Raw genomic sequence first — 23,763 nt, 5'->3', positions numbered from 1 at the left:
ACGGGAAATGATCCCTAATATATCGTACATCAGCTAAATCACATTACTCAGCTGAACAACCAAAAACTGCACAACGACAGCACAGAAAATCACAATCCTGCCCATACGCGTACTGCCTAGTCCCATACGCGTATGGCCCATTTCTCAGCCAAATCCCATACGCGTAACACCATCTCATACGCGTATGCTACGCGTATCACTTCCCCATACGCGTACCAACAGAGACCAAACTACGTTCAAAACATCATCTTCCTCATCCATACGCGTATTGCCTAGTGCCATACGCGTACCAGACCATCTCATACGCGTATTGCCTAGTGCCATACGCGTATGACCAGAAACCAGACTTCCAGATCTGCTATGGCTTTCTCTGCTACGAGATCTATCCAATCCAACCTTCCACAGTCCAATTTTAAATATTATTCATTCATATCTTCTAACACAATTCATACCCTATTCGATTTCACAAAATCTAACATTATTACATCTAATTCCTACGAATTTCCTCCATTTATAATCCAAATTTCGTTCATCCAATATTTCACAAATTTCATCATACATCATTCCAATCAGAGGTAAATCAATAGTCTATCACTACCCATTACATGTTATCCCATAATACCCATTAATCGACGATAAACCCCCCTTACCTGAGTTAATCCGGCAAATCCTGCAGCTTCAAGTTCTTCCTCTCTTCAACCCTTGTTCTCTGGTTCTCTTTGCCCTTTTTCCACTTTTCTGCCCCTTTTTCCTTTTCACGTGAAAAATAAACCTTTTTACTAAATGGGACCTTTTCTAATTCCAACTTTTATTCCAATAAAATAATAACCCAATAATAATAATTCCAATAATAATCCAATTATTTAATTAAATTAATAAATATATTATTAACTTAAATTAAATAATTATCTTATTTTATCGGGGTGTTACAGATGTCATAATCAGTATGAATGAACATGTGTATGCATGAAGTAAGACATGGTTTAGACATAACATCAACTTGATCATGAAAACAATTTAAGGTATTAAATACATGCATGTTAAGGTTCAATATGATCACAAACAAAGGTTCAACATCACACAAAAAGTTTGAACATGTAAACATACAAGTCATACAAAGACATGTTACTACAACTTTAAAGCATTTGTAAACACATAAACAAAGACAAACACAAGGGAACACATGCACACAAAGGTCCAACAAGACATGAAATAATGATATGTGAATCATGGATTAATGGGAAAATAAGCACACAAAATTTCATGGCATATTAACAAAAGTTCAAAGCACATAAACTTGTAAACATACATTAAAGTAAGTCAAAATTAGGTAAAAACCAAGAGGCACATATTAACAACATCAAAAAAAAGTTCATATATGATTCACAACATTCATACAAGTCATGGTGATCAAGAAAAATTAAAGTATCAATCAAAGAAAGTCATTTGAAACCCTAAAACAATCCTAAAAAGGTACCAACTTTAGACAAGTATAAGTATGTTAAAAATAAATCAATTCTGGAATTTATTTTCACCATAATAAAATAGATAAAATTATGAACAAATAGCAAAAAGAGTGGGTCAAAAAGGCTTAGGGATCATCAAGTTATGAGTCTTTGAAGTTATGAAAAATAACAAAAATAAATAGGCAAAGAAACAATGAATAAAAATGGGTCTAGGGCAAGTAGGATTTGAACCCCAAACCTCTTGCACACACAAAGCCTTAACACACACACACTCTAACCGCTGGGGCGGTGATACATCCATTAACTTATTTACAAACATAAATATATATAATAAAACGATTCCAGAAACTGTAAAATTACACCAATTCATCATCTTCTTCCTCATGTTCTTTCATGTCTCTTTTTATTTTTTTTCTCAAAACTTCAAACAATCATAACTCTCTCAATTTTCCATGAAATTAAAAACCGTAAGAACCTAAATTGCTCTATTTTTAGCAAGGAATCTAATGGTATCATTATCTCATCCTAAAACTCAATGTACAAAACGTGCCAAGGCAAAAACCAGAACTGCACTTTTAATTTCTAAACAATAAAATCTCAATGCATGAGCATGGTATAATGCATACAGTAGCAAACATACAACAAATACATTATGTACTACATTTTAACTTCAATAAATATTCAAGAATGATGCATGAACAAGAGTTTCAAGTGTAAGTGCACTTACCTATTGGAGAAAGTCCAATGCTTCTTCTTAGCTACTACAGAGATAAAAGAGAGATTTTACCAGCCTTGTTGGTCCTTGAGGATAGTGTTTGAACAATGATAATGACCAGAAATAACTTGTATTATCTCACACAAATGTTCTTGCAAAGTGAAGAAGTGAAATGGTGAATGATAAAATAGATGCTACAGAACTTTTTCAAGTGATTAAACCAACTCTAAATGATGTCTAGAGATGATTTGTGGTGTTTGTTTGGAAGATACACGTGGAGAATAAGTTTGGTTAGAGAACTTGCAAAAATAGTGTGTTTTTGAAAATTTTAATGGAATGGGAGTTTGATGAAGTGTTGAGGGGTTATTGTTGTGTGTTTTGAGGCTTAAGGGATCCCTCTATTTATAGGAAAAGAGTGAGGATTGGAACTGATTAGAAACAAAAGTTGTGAAGTTATGCTTTTCATTGAGAATGAATGAGAAGTTTGCATGAATAGTTGGATTTCAAGGAGTTTGTCATATTTCCCTAGCCTCTACAAGATTTCTTCTGATCTCTTAAGATTGTTTGTGATCTTTAGGGACAAGTTTCAAGGGTGAAAGAGTGAGTTGTTGGCATAAAACTTGCTTTATCAAAGTAGTAATGTGACCTTTTGCAAATTCACCCATAAATGGTATAATGCAATGGACAAAACCTCAACTCCTTATGCAATGCACTTAGGATTCATATAAACATCTGATTATGGAAAATTTTATACACAAGAGGACCTGCAGTCAAGAGATCTTCACATTTGAAATGGTTTTCCTCCAAAAATTCATCATGAACATGAGTTGAAATTCAAGTTTGGAACCCCAACTTCCCATTTTCGAAACTCACTGCTTATGCATGGAAAAAAATGTACTTGTACTTTTTAAAAAGCCCCAAACATGCTCTACAACTTTCATGTTTTGAGTTTTTTCTGAATCAAAGTGGATCATGATGAAAACTGGCTATAAAGTTTATCACTTTTTAGGGATCAAAGCTGACTTGAAAATTTTCTAAGTGTTTCAACTTGAGACACCAATTTTATGTCCTCATAACTCAAAATCCTTGCACTTTTATGGAATCAAACCTCTAGGACAAAGTTGAATTATGGAACAAGAGCTTTCATTTGAGCTTTTGTAGCAAAGAAAATGGATGCTCGGATTGGAAGTTATGGCTTGAGAAAGTAGTGCACTTGAACATGAAATTTGGATACTTAGTGAAATTTTCAATGTTTTCAAGATTGCCCTTTTTGCAAGTAACCTCATTTATCTTGATTTTTCTTGATCAAATTCATCAATTAAGCATATACTCATGAAATTTAACTTTAGAAGTTCATATTTGATCATAAATCTCAAAAGTCAAAGGTTTGACTTTGTAGTGCACTGATTGTGTATCAGATGAATTTGAATTTCTTGATCTTCAATGAATTCAAACTCTTGAGCCAATTGAACATCATGGATGGGCCCTAAGATGTACTTTAGGGTGTTGAGTGACGTCTCAAGGCTTGAGATCATGTCTTGATCAAAATTCTCAGATGAAATTGAATGTTGTTGAGAAACCCTAATTAGTGAACCAGATGAAAGTGAAGCTTGATGCACTTCTGATTAGGACACAATACCCTTATTTGTTGATGGAGAGAGATATCTTGAGTGTATGAGAACTTTATTTATTGATGATTAATCCAAAACTTTGACTGATCAATTCTTTGAGCTCTTTGAGGGAGACCCTAATTCACATATGAAACAAACCAGGCATATCTTGATCTTGAGGTTAGCTATGCATGAATGATGTCTATGATGAAAATGATTATGAAATCTAGGGGTAAAATTTGGGGTGTGATAGTTGCCCCTATTTAAATAACTTTTCTAGATGGCATGAGTGATGATAATACTCATGAAATCAGGGTTAAAGGTATTTAAATATAGAAATAACCGGAAATTTTGCCCTTAGATGCAATGGCATGCTATGCTATGGACAAACAAACTCTCTTTTTGGTATATATTTTTTTGATCTGCTGGGGATACGATGCAAAAATGAAATGAATTCTAGCATGATGATTCATGATGAATGATGAATATGATTTGTAAGAAATGATGGAGATAAAGTATAATGTCAGTGACCATGAGCAACAATTCATTGGGGATAACATGTACTAGGAAAAAACAAATTGGGGAATATTCAAAGGAGTTGATCACCAGATTCAGCCATGACCGGATGACACTGAGAATAACAAGAAATAAACAAACTGGAAAGAAATGATTGATCACCAGGTTCAAGCATGACCGAATGACACTAAAAATAGCAAGATGGAAGTATTCAAAGTGATTGATCAACAGGTTCAAGCATGACCGGTTGACACTAAAAAAAGCAAACTGGAAGTATTCAAAGTGATTGATTAATAGGTTCAAGCATGACCAGTTGACACTTAGAAATAGAAAACTGGAAGTATTCAAAGTGATTGATCAACAGGTTCAAGCATGACCAGTCGACACTTAGAAATAGCAAACTGGAAGTATTCAAAGTGATTGATCAACAGGTTCAAGCATGACCGATTGACACTTAGAAATATCCTCATTGGAGTTTTCATATAAGATAAAACATCCAATCCTCTGGAAATTCCTTACAATGAAGAGTTCAAATGTGACCTTCGGGAACCATCAGGAAGAATACATAGTAATTAAACTCTTCTGTATGTGCCAAATCAGATTCGATTTTATACCGCAAGCAAAGGTATCACGACCATCTTCTAGCGGATTTAATGCCAGCAACAACTGGACTTTAACAATGATGTCAACAATAATTGGACTTTTAAAGTAGAATGCTAGTAACAACTAGACTTCAAGGGGAATATTGGGGTTAACCAACTGGACTTTCACAGGGGACACCAATAACTTACTGGAAAAAACATTGGTCATGTTCAAACTTGAGGGTACCAACAACAATTGGATTTTCAACTAGAGTGTCAGTGATAGCTGGACTTTAGGAGTTAGAAGAATGATAACTAAGAACAAGGATTTAGATTAAATGTCAAATTCACATGATTGAGCATGATGTGAATGATCATGATATGCAAATGCTGACTCTAGAGAGACAAAGAGTTTTGTGGAGACTTAATGGAGAATACATCCTCAACACCAGTAACTTAAATAAGTATCACAAGATGGACACTAAGGAGATCCTCAAACTTGAGAGTTTCACACAATCGAAGGATTTATCCAAGAGTGCTTGTTAGTTTAGACTTCAATGGGGATTTCTATATTGACAGTGTAAAAATGCTTCTACAACCTTGAGACTTATTGGGGAGACAAAACATTTCCCTTTCAATGTTTCCATATGTCAAAGAAAAATTATGTTTTTCAAAGTTTTTTTTTCAAAACATTTTCTTTTCAAAACCTTTTCATTTTCAAAAATCATTATTAACAAACAAATAACGTTTTACATAACAAGGAAAGGTAAGAGAAGTACAAATGACAAAATTGAAAGGAAAAGTCTGTTTTTTTATTCAAGAATGGTAGCTTGCAAATGGCAAAAGCTCCATGGAGTATTACATTTTGAAGATGGCAATAGGGAAAGGTTTACATTGAATCCAATAACCGCTACTATCCCTAATGACTAAGATTTCCCCAAAACTTTGCTTCTGACGAGAGCAACTGGATTGATCTTCGACTTTGATTCTTTAGTAATGGTAAACAATCTGATACAGTCAAATGCCTTTTGTCCCTAATTTTTGCTTGGACCGCCCTTTCGGGTTTTCAGTCCACCGGGACGCTCTTTTTTGCCTAAGCCGCCCTTTCAGGTTTTCAACTTAGCGAGCTTTCATTTTTTTTTACCCCTAACTTTTTCCTGGATCTCCTTCATAGGTTATGATCCACCGGGATACCCATTTTTTTTTGCCTTAGTCGCCTTTTTAGGTTTTCGACTTAGCGGGTTTTATTTAGGCATAATATTTTTTGACCGCATCAAAGTTCACAGGGTGTGCAAGCTCTTCACCATCCATAGTTGTGAGAATCAAGGAACCTCCGGAGAATGCTTTCTTCACAACTTATGGGCATTCATAGTTAGGACTCCACTTTCCACGCATATCCTTGTGTACTGGCAAGATCTTCTTGAGTACGAGATCTCCTTCTTTGAATTCACGGAGACGAACTTTTTTGTCAAACGCCCTCTTGATCTGCTTCTGGTACAACTGACCATGACACATAGCAGTCATTCTCTTCTTATCAATGAGGTTCAATTGGTCATATCTATTATGGATCCATTCAGCTTCCTCTAACCTGGTCTCCACCAAGACTCTCAAAGATGGTATCTCTACTTCAATTGGGAGAACTGCATCCATCCCATATACTAGAGAGAAAGGGGTTGCCCCTGTTGAAGTGCGAAATGAGGTTTTGTATCCATGCAAAGCAATGGGTAACATTTCATGCCAATCTTTGTAAGTTTTCACCATCTTTTGTAGGATTTTCTTGATATTCTTATTTGCGGCTTCAACAGCTCCATTCATCTTCGGACGATATGGAGAAGAGTTTTGATGTTCAATCTTGAAGGTATCACATAAATCTTTCATTGTTTTGTTGTTCAAATTTGTCCCATTATCCGTGATAATTCTGCTTGGAACTCCATAGCGACAGATAATCTGGTTCTTAATGAAGCGGGCAACCACTTGTTTCGTCACGTTGGCGTATGACGTAGCTTCTACCCATTTGGTGAAGTAGTCAATTGCAACCAAGATAAAACGATGACCATTGGAAGCTTTAGGCTCAATTTCCCCAATCATGTCAATGCCCCACATTGCGAAAGGCCAAGGTGATGATAAAACATTCAACAGTGTTAGAGGCACGTGCTCCTTGTTAGCATAGATTTGACATTTGTGACATTTTCTAGCATAGTTGAAACAATCAGATTCCATGGTCAACCAATAATAACCAGCTCTCAAGATCTTCCTAGACATGGCATGTCCATTGGCGTGAGTTCCAAATGATCCTTCATGAATCTCTTTGATCAACAAGCTTGCTTCGTGTTTGTCCACACATCTGAGCAGAACCATGTCATAGTTTCTTTTATATAGCACCTCGTTGCTAAGGAAGAGTTTGGATGCCAACCTCCTTAAAGTCTTCTTATCTAGGGTTGTTGCATTCACTGGGTATTCTTGATTTTGTAAGTAGTTCTTGATATCATAGAACCACGGTTTCTCGTCAATTTCTTCTTCAACCAATAGACAATAGGCTAGTGCAATTTTCCTCTCAATTGTGATAAGTGGTGCCTCATTGAGAAATCTGACTTGGAACATAGAGGCTAACATAGCCAAAGCATCTGCTATCTGATTTTCTGCTCTCAGAACATGATGGAAGGTGATTTCATCAAAGTACTTTATCAATTCCATAATATGGGCACGACATGGGATTAACTTCTCATCACGAGTTTCCCATTCTCCTTTGACTTGGTAGATCACCAAGGTTGAGTCTCCATATACTTTAAGGATCTTGATTCGGGTGTCAATTGCAGCTTCAATACCCAAGATACCTTCTTCATACTCTGCAATGTTGTTGGTACATTCAAAACACAATCTTGCTGTGAAAGGAGTATATCCACCATTGGGATTCATCAACACGGCTCCCACACCATGCCCCATGCAATTGGAGGAACCATCAAACATCATCTTCCAACATGAACCTGGCTCAGGACCTTCATCTGGGCTTGGAGTTTCACAATCTTTCACCAACATAATGTCTTCATCTGGGAAATCAAACTTCAATGGCTCATAGTCTTTGACCAGATGATTAGCGAGGTAGTCAAACAAAACACTTCCTTTGATAGATTTCTGGGTTATGTACTGGATGTCGTATTCAGATAACAACATGTGCCAACGGACAAGTCTTCCAGTCAAAGCAGGCTTCTCAAAGATATACTTTATTGGATCCATTTTGGAGATCAACAAAGTAGTGTGACAAATCATATACTGCCTAAGACGTCTGGCAGCCCATGCTAAAGCACAACAAGTTTTTTCTAAGAGTGAATATCTGCTTTCACAATCAGTAAACTTCTTGCTCAAGTAGTAAATGGCATGTTCTTTCTTTCCAGTTTTATCATGTTGACCTAGTACGCAACCCATGGATCCTTCGAGCACAGTTAAGTACATGAAGAGAGACTTCCCTGGAATGGGTGGAATCAAGATAGGAGGTTCTTCGAGATAACCTTTAATCTTCTCAAAAGCTTGTTGACAATCAGAATTCCATTCAATTGCTTGATCCTTTTGGAGCAATTTAAATATAGGCTCACATGTAGTAGTCATGTTGGAAATAAACCTGGAAATGTAGTTCAATCTTCCAAGAAAACCTCTAACTTGCTTTTCAGTTTGTGGAGCCGGCATTTCTTGTATCGCTCTGACCTTATCTGGATCTACTTCAGTTCCTCGTTGACTAACAATGAAACCAAGTAACTTCCCCGATCGGACCCCAAATGTACACTTAGCTGGATTCAGACGCAATCTAAATTTTTTGAGGCGCTTAAATAGTTTCAACAAATGGTCCAAATGATCCTCCTCACTCTGTGATTTGGCAATCATATCGTCCACATAGACCTCAATCTCCTTATGCATCATGTCATGAAAGAGGGTGACCATCGCCCTTTGATAGGTTGCCCCTGCGTTCTTGAGACCAAAAGGCATAACCTTGTAGCAGTAAGTTCCCCATGGTGTGATGAAGGTGGTCTTTTCCATGTCATCGGGATCCATCTTGATCTGATTATAGCCTGAAAACCCATCCATGAAGGAGAAAACAACAAACCTAGCAGTGTTATCAACCAAGGTGTCAATATGTGGGAGAGGGAAATCGTCCTTCAGACTAGCTTTATTCAAATCCCTATAGTCCACACACATTCTGACCTTGCCATCCTTTTTAGGTACTGGCACAATGTTAGCTACCCATTGAGGGTACTTTTCAACTGCAAGGAAGCCAACATTGAACTGTCTTTTGACCTCTTCTCGGATCTTCAAAGCCATGTCTGGTCTTGTTCTTCGGAGTTTTTGTTTTACTGGTGGACAATCTAGTCGGAGTGGTAATTTGTGAACAACAATATCTGTGTCTAAACCGGGCATATCTTGATATGACCATGCAAACACATCCACATATTCTTGTAAAAGCTTGACCAATCTTTCTTTGATGTCTTCCCCAAGTGTTGCACCAATCTTGACCTCTTTCTTTGCTTCCTCGATGCCAAGGTTGATTGTCTCTACCTGCTCTTGATGTGGTTGGATATCTGTGTACTCGTACTCAACCAATCTTGCCAGTTCATCGGGAACATCACAATCTTCCTCACCCTCTTCTTCAGCTTGGTAGATTGGTGAATCAAAGTTAAGAGTGAAAGTAGAGTCATTGGATTCAACATGGTTTTCTTTTATTCTGCATGTTTAAATCATTTATTTTTATTAAAAGTAAAAAAAAAAGGAATGCAAGACGAAAATGATTTTTATTTTAATGGTTTTGAAAGATTGCCATTTTTATTTTAAAAGTGAAAGAGAAAAAGAAGTAAATGAACAAACAGGAATTTAACAAAACGCCTTCATTGATATAATCTTTGAAATGCCAAGGTGGCCCTACAAGATAGTCCAATAGCTTTGGGCATAACTATGGAATTTTGAAAACACCAAAGAAAAACAACAAATTACTTTGACAAAGGAAACATCTCAGGGATTTCAATTGCCTTCCAATTGTTCAAAGTCACATCAGATTGGCACACCAGGTTGCTCAAATATTCATCTTCAAGATATTCATCAATAGCATTGACTTGATATCCAGTGCTGACAAACACTTCTTGGATAGTCTTCGGACGTCCTTCGATGGAGGTTGATGCTTCCTTCTTGACATTTGGTTGGTTTAAAACCCAACCCATAACGGTCTAGCTTTAGTTTGACATCAATAACATCTCCCTAACCTTCGGGGCTTCCTTCCTCGATGGTTGATCTTGCTTTCTTCCATGATGCAAAAGATGGAATACCCTTCTCCTTTGGTTCTTCGACTTCCATAAGGACAGCGTTGGCTATTTCAAGAGCTTGGAAAGAAGTTTCCAAAGCATCCTCATCAGCCTCAATGTAACTGAACGAAGAGAGGTGGCTTACCATAAGATCTTCCTCACCAGACACAATCACCAATTTATCACCAATAACAAATTTCATTTTTTGGTGCAATGTGGAAGTCATGACCCCAGCGACATGAATCCACGGTCTTCCAAGCAAACAACTATAATTTGGGTTGATATCCATAACCTGAAAAGTAATTTCAAACACATGTGGACCAATTAATATTGGCAGCTCCACCTCCCCTATGACGGTTCTCCTCGATCCATCAAATGCCCTGACAATTAATGCGCTTGGCCTCATCTCAGTTCCTTGATACGCCAACTTAGCGAGCGTCCTCTTAGGTAAAACATTCAGAGAGAAGCCAGTGTCCACAAGGACTCTTGCTAGGGTATCTTCTTAGCATTTCACAGATATGTGCAAAGCACGGTTATGGTCTTGGCCATCCTTCATCAAATCTTCTCTACTGAAGCTAAGATGGTTGCATGCTATAATGTTGGCAATGACCCCATCAAATTGATCAATAGTAATGTCGTGAGTGACATGAGCCTGAGCTAACAATTTCTGCAAGGCACTCCTATGAGCTGGAGAACTCATGAGAAGAGACAAAATGGATACCTTTGAAGGAGTTTGATGCAGCTGATCAATAATCTTGTAATCACTCTTCTTGATAATCCTCAGAAATTCAGCGTCTTCATCAGTTGTGATCACCTCTTTGCCTTTGTCGGTAGCAGTAGTGGTGGTTTCTTTCGGTGGAATTGGCGGAGCCAAGTTGAACCGAGGGGTATAAATGCGACCACTGCGAGTCATTCTACTTACCACTTCTATATCAGTGCTTGCATTATTTAGACCTTCTTTATGACCTACTTTGTCAGACCTTTGGTTAACCACAGTTGTATCATACTTCCAAGGAACTGCTTTAGTATTCTCAAAAGGAAAAGAGCTAGGCCTTTGGACAACCACTGGATTAGGCATATTGAAGATTGGTTCAACTGATTCTGGAATGTTGAAAATTGGCTGAACAAAAGTAGAATCTAGAATGTTGAATATTGGCTCTAGAATGTTGAAGATTGGTGTTGTAGTATTTAACTCAGGTAGATTGAAGATGGGTTCAATCACTGCTACCTCATTCTTTTTCATACGACCGCTTACTTGCAACACACCTTGGTTAATCAATTCTTGAATATCCTTTCGGACCATTTCACATCCTTTAGGACCAATAGTACATTCTTCACAACTCTTATGGTAATTCTTCAATAAACCTGCCTCCACTAACTTTGCATGAAAATCTCTGAGCAGAGTCTTGATTTTGGTTGCATCAAGAATCAGACCTTCATCAGGCTCATCATCAATAGCATTTACAGACCCATGAGCGGGCAAAGGATTGTTTTTGACATTTGGACTGGTATCCTCAAATGAAAGAATCTTTTTCTCAATCAATTCCCTCACAATATGTTTTAAGGCATAACAACCTTCCAAATCATGCCCTGGGGCACCTTCGTGGAACAGACAATGTACATTGGGATTGTAATATGGTGGGAGAGGATCTGGTGGAGGTCCCAAAGGTCTCGGAATAACTAACCTTTTCTTCAACAATGATGGATATAATTCAGTGTAAGACATAGGGATATGAGGAATCAGAGGTTTTCCACCTTGTCTTCTATTTTGAAATGGAGCATTTTGGCGCGGAGCTGGAGTCCTTTTTTGATAAGCTAGAGCATTGGGCGCTTGTTGATAATTTGGAACGTTGGGCGCTTATTGATAAGTTGGAACGTTGGGTGTTGTTTGAAAGATCGGAACTGCTTGAGTCGACTGATGCACTGGGACTTGCGGATTGAATGTCGGTGTAATAGCTGCTACATACGGCTGTTGAGAAAATTGTGGTTGTTGAACATAATATTGTTGAGCAAAATATTGTTGCTTTTTCCAAGGCTGATTCTTTCTTCTACTACCCATCACTACATTTGTTTCTCCTTCCTTTTTCTTATGGAAACTACTAGAGAATTTCTTGGTATTGTTGTTATTGTTGGAATTACTAGCTGAAATAATCATCTTGCCATTTTTTAAGCCAAGTTCCACTTTGATACCCACGGCCCACGGCCACCAAGTGAGAAAAACTTGCAGTCACGCTTCCCACTGTAAGACCCTAATTTTGGCCCTAAGATCCCTCATGGCATCACAATATTACATTTGCAAAGCCTCAAGGATCATAAGCATCTTGGTTCCCCTTGCCTTTGGGTGGGACCTCTTGTAAGTGGTTTGAGATCACCAAACATGCTTGAATTGTATATTACTGCTTTTCTCATTTTTATTCACTAACCAAAAGCACAAAAATATGTCACTAGCATTTCTTGTTTGTAGCTTGAGCAATCACAGGGTCAAAAGCTTCTAGGAGATCCTTTGTGCAATAAGAAGATGAAAGCAAGCATGGAAATGGTTCCCAAAGCTCTCATCCATCAAATATGCCTCCCTAGTATCTCAATTCATCATTTTGATCAAAGCAAATCAAAGGGTTTGAGTTTTGTGTCCCAAGGAAACCCTAATCCATCTGTGTACCAAGTGTGCCTTGCTCATGAAGCAACCTCAGCCCATGGTCAAATACAATCAAGGGAAGTTCTTTAATTCATCATTTCATGCATATTTGAACTTATTTGAGTGTCCTCAATCATCAATTCATCAAGGTATGAGTTGTGGACTTGAGAAGTTGATCAGTTAATTCATCTGACTATTTTGAAATGCACTGAGACCTAACGTTTTATGTGTTGGTCAAATGGAGATGATCCCAAGAGAAAAAATGTTCTTAAGGACAATATAAAAAACTTTCATGTTCATCAAAATTGGATTTAAAGCATGGAAGGTCATCATCCATTCCAAGACATTATAGGTCATTTTGACTGAAACCCTAATTTTGGGTCAACTTCCCAAGAACATAACTAATTCATTTTTTATGATTTTGAGGTGAAACCAAATGCATTGGAAATATTATTGTGTCCACTTCAAAAGTTATGTTGAAAACAATTTCAAAATCTCAAAAGAAATACATGTGATAATGCAAAACATTATAGGTCACTTTGGGCCAAATGCATTGAAATGGAAAAAAGTCTAACTTCAAGTGCCCATAACGTATTCATTAAAATTTTAAATGATGCAACATTTAATTCCAAATTGATTGTCTTGAAAAGATCTACAACTTTCATGTTGAAGGTTTTATCATTTGGAGCTTACATCATTGAGACAGAAGGGCTTGAACATTGGCCAAATTTGGAAACTTCACTTTTGCATGTTTTGCATCCTATACGTTAAACTCAAAATTCACTAATGTCCAAGGCCCAATTGAAATTTTGATCAACATATCATTTGTTCCTTATGCAATAAGCTTTCTAACCATTACTCATGAGGTAGCATTTGGAGTTTGGAGGCACCATTTTCGAAGACATGAAGATTGAATGCATTTTGTGAAATTCCATTCAAATTGCCATGCATGAGCTGTTTATACTTAATGTACACGTCCAGTTGCAATTCACATGAACTCAACAACTTGTTTTCAGTCTTCATTGGGCCTTTCACATGATCACACAAGCCCATGCAAGGAGAAATCCATTTGCCATGCACACGAGTAAACTCATGCACTCAGCCATTTCCAACTATAAATACATGTGCTATGCTTCATAATGAACCAATCTAAGGGCGCCTGAAATGCTGCAAGAGTGAATCCCCAACCATACCAAAGGAACTAAGTTCATCTTTCTTCAAAAATTCAGATCTGAAATTCAATTGTATTTGGCTGAATTTCCAGATCTAAAGTTCCTAAACCTTCATCATTTGATCCATTGAAGTTCTGTTTTGCAAAAGGAACCAAGGAAAGGGACTCAAAGCTTCACAATCCAAAGGTTTTGATCAACTATTTTTTGCTTCGAATCTCCTGTTTCTTTGATCTATTGAACTTGATATTGTGTTGTCTGAAATCCTCTCTATAGAGGCATCATTGTTGTATGCTTAATTTTTGAAATCTAGCAAGTTCATGATGAACACCATCAAGCTTCCATCTCTGTTTTCTCTCTTAATAGGAATCTAGAGTGGAAGTGAGTGGTATAGGAGTGATGTACATCACTTCACCTTTCGAACGGTGCCTGGATCGTCCATTTTAGTGAGCATTTGAACCTCTGTGGTTTTTGGCCTTCGCCGGAGCTCACCGGAGAAGACGGTGGCGCTGGCCACCGTCCCTGTTGCTAGATCATATGTGTCGCATTACGCAAAAAACCGGCGGGAAAACGAAACAACAGAGCCGCCACCGTGCGTTATTTATCCCAAAAGAGGGAAAGGAAACGCTCGAAGTAAACCTGGAAAAGACATGGTCTCACGACCAAAGAGAGATGGGATCGGGAGTCGGTTATGCGAAGGGAAGGTATTAGCACCCCTACGCATCCGTCGTAATCGACGGGATCCACGCTCAAAAGAAAGGATAAAGGTTGCTAAAAACTGCTCACAAACTGCACACACAAGGCTGGAAAGAGACACAGGAAAGACAAAAGAAACTAACTCGATAGGATATCACATCCTGGGCCTACGTAGTCTGTCAAGCACAAACATCAGAGTCGACGTAGTTCGGGACAAGGGGAGACGTGCTCGCTAGGATGTCGCATCCTATGCATACGTATCTTCTCTAACCGGAGAAGAATCAGAGCACTCGTAGCTCGGCTAACGCACGTCCAACAAAACACAAACACAGGAAACCGACTGCCAATCGCTGGACTTACGTCAGACTCCACACAAACAGGCAAACATGGAAACCGAATGTCAATCGCTGGCCTTACATCAGACTCCGAACCCACAAACACACACAGGAAACCAACTGCCAATCGCTGGACTTATGTCGGACTCCAAACACACACAAAGGGGTTGAAAAAGAAAAAGGGCGCCCGGAGAGATCAGCTCATCTCCTGCCTACGTACCTCATCTGGTATGAGGATCAGGGCGACGTAGTTCCCCTACGCAGGGAAAGAACTTCTAACCTAACCAGAGACTGGGAAATGACAAGCTAGAAGGGAGACTGACTCGAGCCTAATAGTTATCATATAAATTCACCATGGTCCTAGGTTGAGGCTTCTATCTAACTTGCACAGGGAGCAAGCTATCCTAAACAGCACAAGCAAATACATACAAGCACACAGAGCAAGCACACACACTATATGCAAACAATTAGGCTCACACAAGGTTAAGCTGTGAAACACAAGCCAACTGGAATCGGGTGTAGTTAGCTCTTAACCCTAACATTGAGAGTTAGGGTGAAGCAGATGAAATGGGAAGTGAGGGTAAGACCTCACAGCTCTTATCCCTGGCCTGGGAGAGCTTCAGACAAATGAAAGTGTGGGAGTTCAGAAAGTTGGAACTCTTCTCCACATATGACTGACACAACACAGATCTTGGGTTAATATCCACAATGCATCAACACATGGTGTGTGAGCAAAGTGAATGACACACTGAATAGCAGGAGATGGATTGCACATCTCTTTTATCTGCCAATTGCCTCATAGAGGACTTTTCCTGCTTGGCACCAAGATAAACAAACACAAGCATTGCCTCTTAAGGAGGGCTTCAGACAGGTGCCTGCCCAAGAAACAGGACAGGTCTTCCAGACTACATGAAGTCAGAGAGTTATACCTCAAATGGTTAAGCAACCAAGAAAATCAAAAGCAAGTTCAAAAGAACTCAAAGCAACTTATGTACCTGAAAAAATCTAACCCAATCAGTATACAATTCAAACAATCAAACAGACAGTCAATCACACAATCAAACAGATAAGCAAGCAATGCAACAGTGAGCAAGGCACAAGCCAATGGGCATAACACAAACAACTTGGCATCATCCTACAAAAAAAATTCAAAGTTAGTCAACATCAACCACTTAATCAACTCAAGAGAGTGAACCACTTCAATCATGGCAATGTGCTTCTTAACCTGAAATCCACAATCCAAATAGTGAGTCCAAACCACTAGGTCAAAGCATAGGGTCAACAGAGGGTCAAACATTCAAAACAAAACATGAAATTTAACATGTATCAACTTCATTCAATCAAGAACACAATCCAAAAAGTCTCTTATCAATATCATCAACCAAATTCATTTCTTGAACCAAACATGACAAGGTATGAAAGTTGTAACCACATTGTGACATCAGAATGAATAAATGCACATTAATTCAAAAATGGTTCAAATAATCTCAACAAAATTCATGAGTAAACAAAACATACAACATGATCATCACACAAAAAATTAGAGGCATTGGACATCATTAGGCATGGTAATAAAATAGCATAAGTAAAAGCAAACATAAACAAGCCCATGTGTGACACCAAATGGCACACCAACATAGCATAGGCCTAAAACAGAAATGATTCATGGTAAAAACCTCAAACCAAAGCCAAAACAACATTCAACATGTCTGGAAATAGTGTGCAAAGTTTCACATTCATTGGATAAAGAACAAGCATTTCATGATCAAATGAAAATCAAGGCAATTCAAAAGTTCAAATATGACCAACCAGAATGAAAAATCTCAATTAAATCAGAAATCAATCCAAAAATTCCAACAAAAATCATGAGCAACCACAACATCCATATCATGCATCATACAAGAAATCAAGGCATTTGGAATTCATTTGTCATGGCAAATTCATCAATCAAGTTGAACATCACAAGGTGTGACACACATTGTCACACCTACCTTAACATGATCATAAAACAGAAACCACAAATGTTAAAAATACCAAATCAACACCAAAATGTCAAGCCAAGAGTCTAGTTTCAACATGTAAAATTTCATGAGCATTGGATGAACAACCAGAATTTCACAAAGGATATGGCAAGGCAATGTCAAGAATGGACACATGTACACAAACCCTAGCACCAAATATTTTTCAGCCGTGCACAATTTATGAAAAAATGTTCATAAAATACTAGACAGAATGAGGAACACAAGGCAAAAATGCTCATATTTTTTGGATCATTATTTAATTTGTTATGATTTTTATAAGATGAAGAAAAAATGAAAAAATCATGAAGCAAGCATATGGAAATAATGGAGGGAAGTGGAAAATAATACAAAGCATTTGAAATAATGATGGAGCGGGGAATCGAACTGAAGCGAAATTCAAATGGCCAGGCGCGCGCATATGAAACACGGTCGTTTGGTACAAACCCTAACACACATGCATGCATAATCCGCAGGTAAAGGTGATGAACACGTAGCAAAATTCGCAGGTAAGCGTATGAAGGTCATAGCAAAATTCGCAGGTAATGTGCAGGTGGCTATGAACATGATGAAGATCTTGAAGATCTTCATCCACGAATTTCCAGAAAATTTCAAAATGTCCAGAATTGAAAATCAAGCATAGCAACATGTAGATCCTTCATCACACATCAATAATCACCAATCATTTCATCAAAAAAACATCACACATGCATGAATCGAAGAGAAGAAGATTCATCAACAAAACTTCAAACAATCAGTTCTCACTCAAAACAGCACGAAATTGCACTATTCAAAGCCTAAATTACTCAGCATAGCAAGATCTATAACATCATGGCAATGAAAATCAAAATTATGAGAGTTGATTTTGTGACCTCTTGTAGGGCAGTTCTGGAACTAGCTGGATTCAAGCCTTTGCAATGCTCCAAGAGTCTTCTAAAATGCTTGTACACGTAATTAGAGGAAGAATTGAGGTTCAAATGTGCACGATCTCTCCAAAATAGATTTCACCATTGATGAGTTCAAGCTTCAAGCTGCTTCAAAACTACACGAAATCCTTTGGATCTTCCTTCAAACTTGCTCCATAATGCCTCCAGATGATGAATTGATCAAGAGAAATGGATCTTGTTGGGAAAAAATTGAAGAAAAATTTGAGAGAAAACTTTTTGATTTTGATCTAGATCTGAGAATTGTGACTGTGGTTAGCTGAAAACAGTTATGATTTGTGTTATATACTCCCTCCTAATCACTCTCTTAAACAGGTTTAGGCAATGGTTAAGTGTATTAGCCAAAACAAGGTGCATATACAAATTGGATATTTCACCTTATGCATGAAAATTATGGATGAACAGTACACGGGTTTGGCTTGAATTTCACTCAAAAAGTCATTTTGGAGCCAATGGTCATGATAGAATGCTTAAACAATGCACCAATTTCAAACTTTAATTTTCCCTCCAAAAATTAAGTGAAATACCAAATGTTCATGTGATCATAATTCATGAAATGCAATGCATGATTTAGAAAGTATAGGTCAAAAGAAGAATGTTGCAAAAAGAACCACTTAATTTGGACTTTTGGTTTGAAAGTTATGCACATTTGAAGTTCAAACCCCACTTGGCCAAGATTGATCCATATCTCTTCAACCACACATGAGAAATCCATGATCTTGGACTTTTTGGAAATGGGAGAGAAAGATCTTCAACTTTCATGTTGGACAAAATTTCATTTGAAGCTTTCTTGATGATGTAATCTTGAGTTGAAAACCTTTCCATTTTTGGCAAATTCAAATTACAGGTCACTTGCTATTTTTGGAAAGTTTTGATCTGACTTCCAATTCTTCAATGTTGATGTTTGCAATGTCAAATGAGACTTATTCACACATGAATAAGGCATCTCTAACCATCTCCCACCTCCAAATCCATAGTTGAACTGACAATTGACTTCTGTTGACTTTTTAGGGTTTTAGATGAATTGATCATTGACTGATGAGCTTTGAGCCTTCAATGCTTGACCAAATCACTTCAAAATGATCCTTGGGTCACATGAACTCAATGTACCAATCCTAGGGCTTTAATCTCATGGAAAATGCACTTGCTTGCTTGCACAACTGAATCTCTTGACCAGTCTTGCCTGATGACATGCAATGGACAATGCAATGTTAATGACCTAAAAATGAAAATGTATATACAACGTGGGAGGTGCAAATTTGAGGTGCTACAACTGCCCCTATTCAATCAGCTGGGAACCCGAACGGATGAGAGCAACGGCTGTCATACCTTCAGGGTAAACAGGGATTGAATACCCAGAACCGTAAAAATTTGCACTCTACGGGGATTCAAGAAAGGAAAATTCACCAACGGGAGCTTCCACTGGGAACTGCTATTTGTCAATGAACCAGTCAAGATGTCTACCAACGACTTCACTGGGGGATTTTGATTTTTCAAAAAAAGGAACCACATCCAGACATCGAAGGACGATGAATGGGAATAGAAATCAAAACTAGACGCCAACGGACGACTAGGAAAAACTCGACGTTTATCGAAACCAACGGAGAGGTGACCAGACATCAACGAATGAATGGAAAGAAAAGGATACAACCAGACGTCAACGGACGAATGGGAAAAACTCAACGTTTATCGAAACTAACGGAGAGGTAACCAGACATCAACGGATGAATGGGAAAGACTCGACCAGACGTCAACGGACGAACGGGAGAAGCTCGACGTTTATCGACACCAACGGAGAGAGGTGACCAGACATTAATGAATGACTGGGAAGAAAGAGATACAACCATACGTCAACGGACGAATAGGAAAAACTCGACGTTTATCGAAACCAACAGAGAGGTGACCAGACATCAACGGATGAACTGGGAAGACTCGACCGGACGTCAACGGACGAACGGGAGAAGCTCGACGTTTATCGACACCAACAGAGAGGTAACCAGACATCAACGGATGAACTGGGAACGAATACCACTAGACGTCAACGGACGAATAGGAAAAACTCAACGTTTATCGAAACCAACGGAGAGGTGACCAGACATCAACGGATGAACTGGGAAGACTCGACCGAACGTCAACGGACGAACGGGAGAAGCTCGACGTTTATCGACACCAACATAGAGGTGACCAGACATCAACGGATGAATGGGAAAGACTCGACCAGACGTCAACGGACGAACGGGAGAAGCTCGGCATTTATCGACACCAACGGAGAGAGGTGACCAAACATTAATGAATGACTGGGAAGAAAGAGATACAACCATACGTCAACGAACGAATGGGAAAAACTCAACGTTTACCGACGCCAACGGAGAGGTGACTCTTGGGGAAAGAATATATGTTACTAACATCGGACGATGATGTTTACCGACATCAACAAAGAAGACCAGACATTTACCGATGACTAGGGGTAAGACTCGATGTTTACCGACACCGAAAGAATGGTGTTTACCGACGCCAAAAAAAGGACACCCACGAGTGTTGACATGACACTTACCGGTATCACAGGGACGACATCTACATATGTCAGGGCAAGGCTAAACACTTGCTGGGGGTCTCACTAGGGAGAATCAAGCTTTCCGTTCGCGGAAGGGTGAGGAAATAAACCTCTCTGGGAAAATATCAATCCTGGATGTTGTCAGGAGCAATTGTAGCAAACGTGTTGTACAGGTGCTGAACAAAGATCCGCCTCTGCCGGGGATATGGTCCAATTAGGTTTGACATATGAATGCATATGTTTGAATTTTTCTATGGCGTAATGCTCCAAATTGAATGGAAATGCTACGCGTTTTGAGGATGCAATGATCACTACATGCAAATGTAAAATGATAAAAACTCCTGCTGGGGAGCCAACTGATTAGATACTCCAACTCTGTGGGGAGACTCTGTCTGAGGAATACTCTGCGGGGAGTAACACCGACTTCTCACTCATGCTGGAGAATAGCACCGCTGCTGGGGAAAGGATCCCAATCCACTCGGGGACTCCGCTTGGGACACAATCAATGCGACTTCGCTGGGGAGAGCCGCCAATCCAATCCACAGGTAGGATAAACTCGGCTGGAGATAATTTTCAACGAATATAATCCACTCGGGGATCCTGCTGAGGAAAACCATCAACACAAACCTCTGCTCGGGAGATCTGCTAGGGGAAAACCTTCACAACCCTGATGAGGATAAGCATTCACCACTCTGCTGAGGAAAATCATAACTCTGTTGGGGAAATAATATACCAGACCACGCTGGGGATAGACATCCACAACCCGGCCGGGGATACAACATCCTTCCAACTCAGTGGGGATAATCCACCTTCAGACTCAGCTGGGGGTTTAACAATCCTTAGCTCTGCTGGGGATAGAAAGCACTGTCCAGAGACGTCTCTGCAGGGGAGAAAGATAGCTCTGATAGCCTTCAAACTTGCTTGGGGAAAATAGCCACTTCCAAACCTGCTGGGGAGTCAACCATGGCTTAACTATGCTGGGGAGACAAATCTCGAACTTGCTTCATCTGCTGGGGAACATCCTCATCCTCTCACACTACTGAGGAATCAATCGTGGCTTATCTGCTTCATCCAGGAAATCAACAAGTAACAACCTGCAAAACAGCACAACATACATGCCCCAGGGGTTGCATGGACAAGATACGCTCAAGTGTCCTCAACATTCAAAATGATTTTCAAATGTTTTATATTTCTGCACGTTATTGTCTAGCCTTCATGTTTTTATATGCAATCTTTATCAAAAATTCGGACGTTTTTGCAAACAAAACAGTAAAATAACAACAAGAGAGCTATTTATCTGAATAACGACTTTTATTGATTGAAAATGCGCCTGAAAAGGCGAATACATCGGGAAGCAATTCCTAGAAAGAGGTAATTGCGCACAAAAGGAAAAAATCTATCCTAATGGCAATGTGAACACGGCATCCACTATTTCCCAATTCTGTTATGACTCACAGATCATCAGTTTTCCTCCCATCTTCCTTGCTTTCTGAGAAGAATGATTGGACCGATCACATCTTTCAAGATGGTAGACGACGAAGCGCGGTGAAATACAGATAACTCAGACTGTAGTCTTCGTTTTAATCCCTCTTTTTCCTGGACCGCCCTTTCGGGTTTTCTATCCACCGGGATACCCATTTTTGCCTAAGCCGCCCTTGCGGGTTTTCGACTTACCGGGTGTACAAATTCTTTTCATTCTTTATCCCTAACTTTTGCCCGAACCTTTTTTTTTTGGTTCGCCGGGATGCCCTTTTTTGCCTAGACTCTTTTATTCTTTTTGTCCAGCGGGTCAATTTATGCGAAGTATTTTTTGACTACATCTGAGTTAACAGGGGACGGAAAATCTTCACCATCCATAGTTGTAAGCATCAAGGCTCCACCAGAGAAAACCTTCTTAACAACATATGGACCTTCATAATTAGGAGTCCACTTGCCCCTGTTATCTGTACTGGGAGGAAGGATCCTCTTCAAAACTAGCTCACCGATTTGATAGCTTCGAGGACGCACTTTATGATCAAAGGCTCTCTTCATCCTTCTCTGATACAACTGCCCATGGCACACAGCTGCTAGCCGTCTCTCTTCGATAAGGCTTAACTCATTAAACCTTGTTCGAATCCACTCGGCTTCGTCAAGCTTGACATCTAGCAAGACTCTCAGAGAAGGAATCTCCACTTCAACTGGTAGGACAACTTCCATACCATACACAAGGGAGTACGGGGTTGCCCCGGTCGACGTACGTACTGAGGTACGGTACCCATGCAAAGCGAAAGGCAGCATCTCATGCCAATCCTTGTACGTCACGACCATCTTCTGCACAATCTTCTTGATATTCTTGTTTGCCGCCTCTACAACACCATTCATCTTCGGACGATAAGGAGAAGAATTGTGATGCTCAATCTTGAAATGTTTACAAAGCTATTTCATCATCTTGTTATTGAGATTCGAACCATTATCAGTGATGATTCTCTCAGGAACCCCATAACGACAGATGATTTCCTTCTTGATAAACCGGGCAACCACTTGTTTGGTAACATTAGCATAGGAAGCTGCTTCCACCCATTTGGTGAAGTAATCAATCGCAACCAGGATGAAGCGATGTCCATTCGAAGCAGTAGGCTCGATCTTCCCAATCATATCAATGCCCCACATGGCAAACGGCCAAGGCGAATTCATGACATTCAGAGAGCTTGGTGGTACATGCACCTTATCAGCATAGATTTGACACTTATGGCACTTCTGAGCGTACTTGAAACAATCGGATTCCATAGTCATCCAGTAATAACCGGCTCTCAACAATTTCTTGGACATTGCATGACCACCAGCATGGGTACCCAACGATCCTTCATGCACTTCCTGCATCAACATGTCTGCTTCGTGTCTATCCACGCATCTGAGCAGGACCATGTCAAAGTTTCTCTTGTACAACACATCATCCTGATTCAAATAAAAGCTTCCAGCTAGCCTTCTCAGGGTTTTCTTGTCACTCTTTGACGCACCTTCAGGATATTCCTGGCTCTTGAGGAAGTTCTTGATATCATAGTACCACGGTTTCTCATCAACAACAGACTCGGCTGCAAACACATACGCAGGCCTCTCGAGTCGATTCACCGCAACATGTGGCACATGATTCCACCAATGAACTTTGATCATAGAAGATAAAGTAGCCAAGGCATCAGCCATCTGATTCTCGTCCCGGGGGACATGATACAACTTCACCTTCTTGAAGAACGTCAGTATTCTTC

The 23,763-nt window shown here is 39.2% G+C and overlaps 1 protein-coding gene across 1 annotated transcript; it reads right to left on the bottom strand.

The window, feature by feature from the left end:
* Positions 1-10,672: 10,672 nt before the first annotated feature.
* On the bottom strand, positions 10,673-11,896 carry LOC127098556 (uncharacterized). The gene has a single exon (XM_051037175.1). It carries the CDS (start codon positions 11,894-11,896, stop codon positions 10,673-10,675), a length of 1,224 nt encoding a protein of 407 aa, XP_050893132.1.
* Between the last annotated feature and the right edge of the window lie 11,867 nt (positions 11,897-23,763).

The sequence above is a fragment of the Lathyrus oleraceus genome, chromosome 1 (genome assembly GCF_024323335.1).
Source record: "Lathyrus oleraceus cultivar Zhongwan6 chromosome 1, CAAS_Psat_ZW6_1.0, whole genome shotgun sequence".
NCBI lineage: Eukaryota > Viridiplantae > Streptophyta > Magnoliopsida > Fabales > Fabaceae > Lathyrus > Lathyrus oleraceus.
This window is presented reverse-complemented; position numbering and strand designations above follow the sequence as displayed.

Bases quoted from the DNA above. Each gene is read 5' to 3' on its own strand.
- LOC127098556 (XM_051037175.1), bottom strand. From the start codon at position 11,896: ATGTCTTACACTGAATTATATCCATCATTGTTGAAGAAAAGGTTAGTT.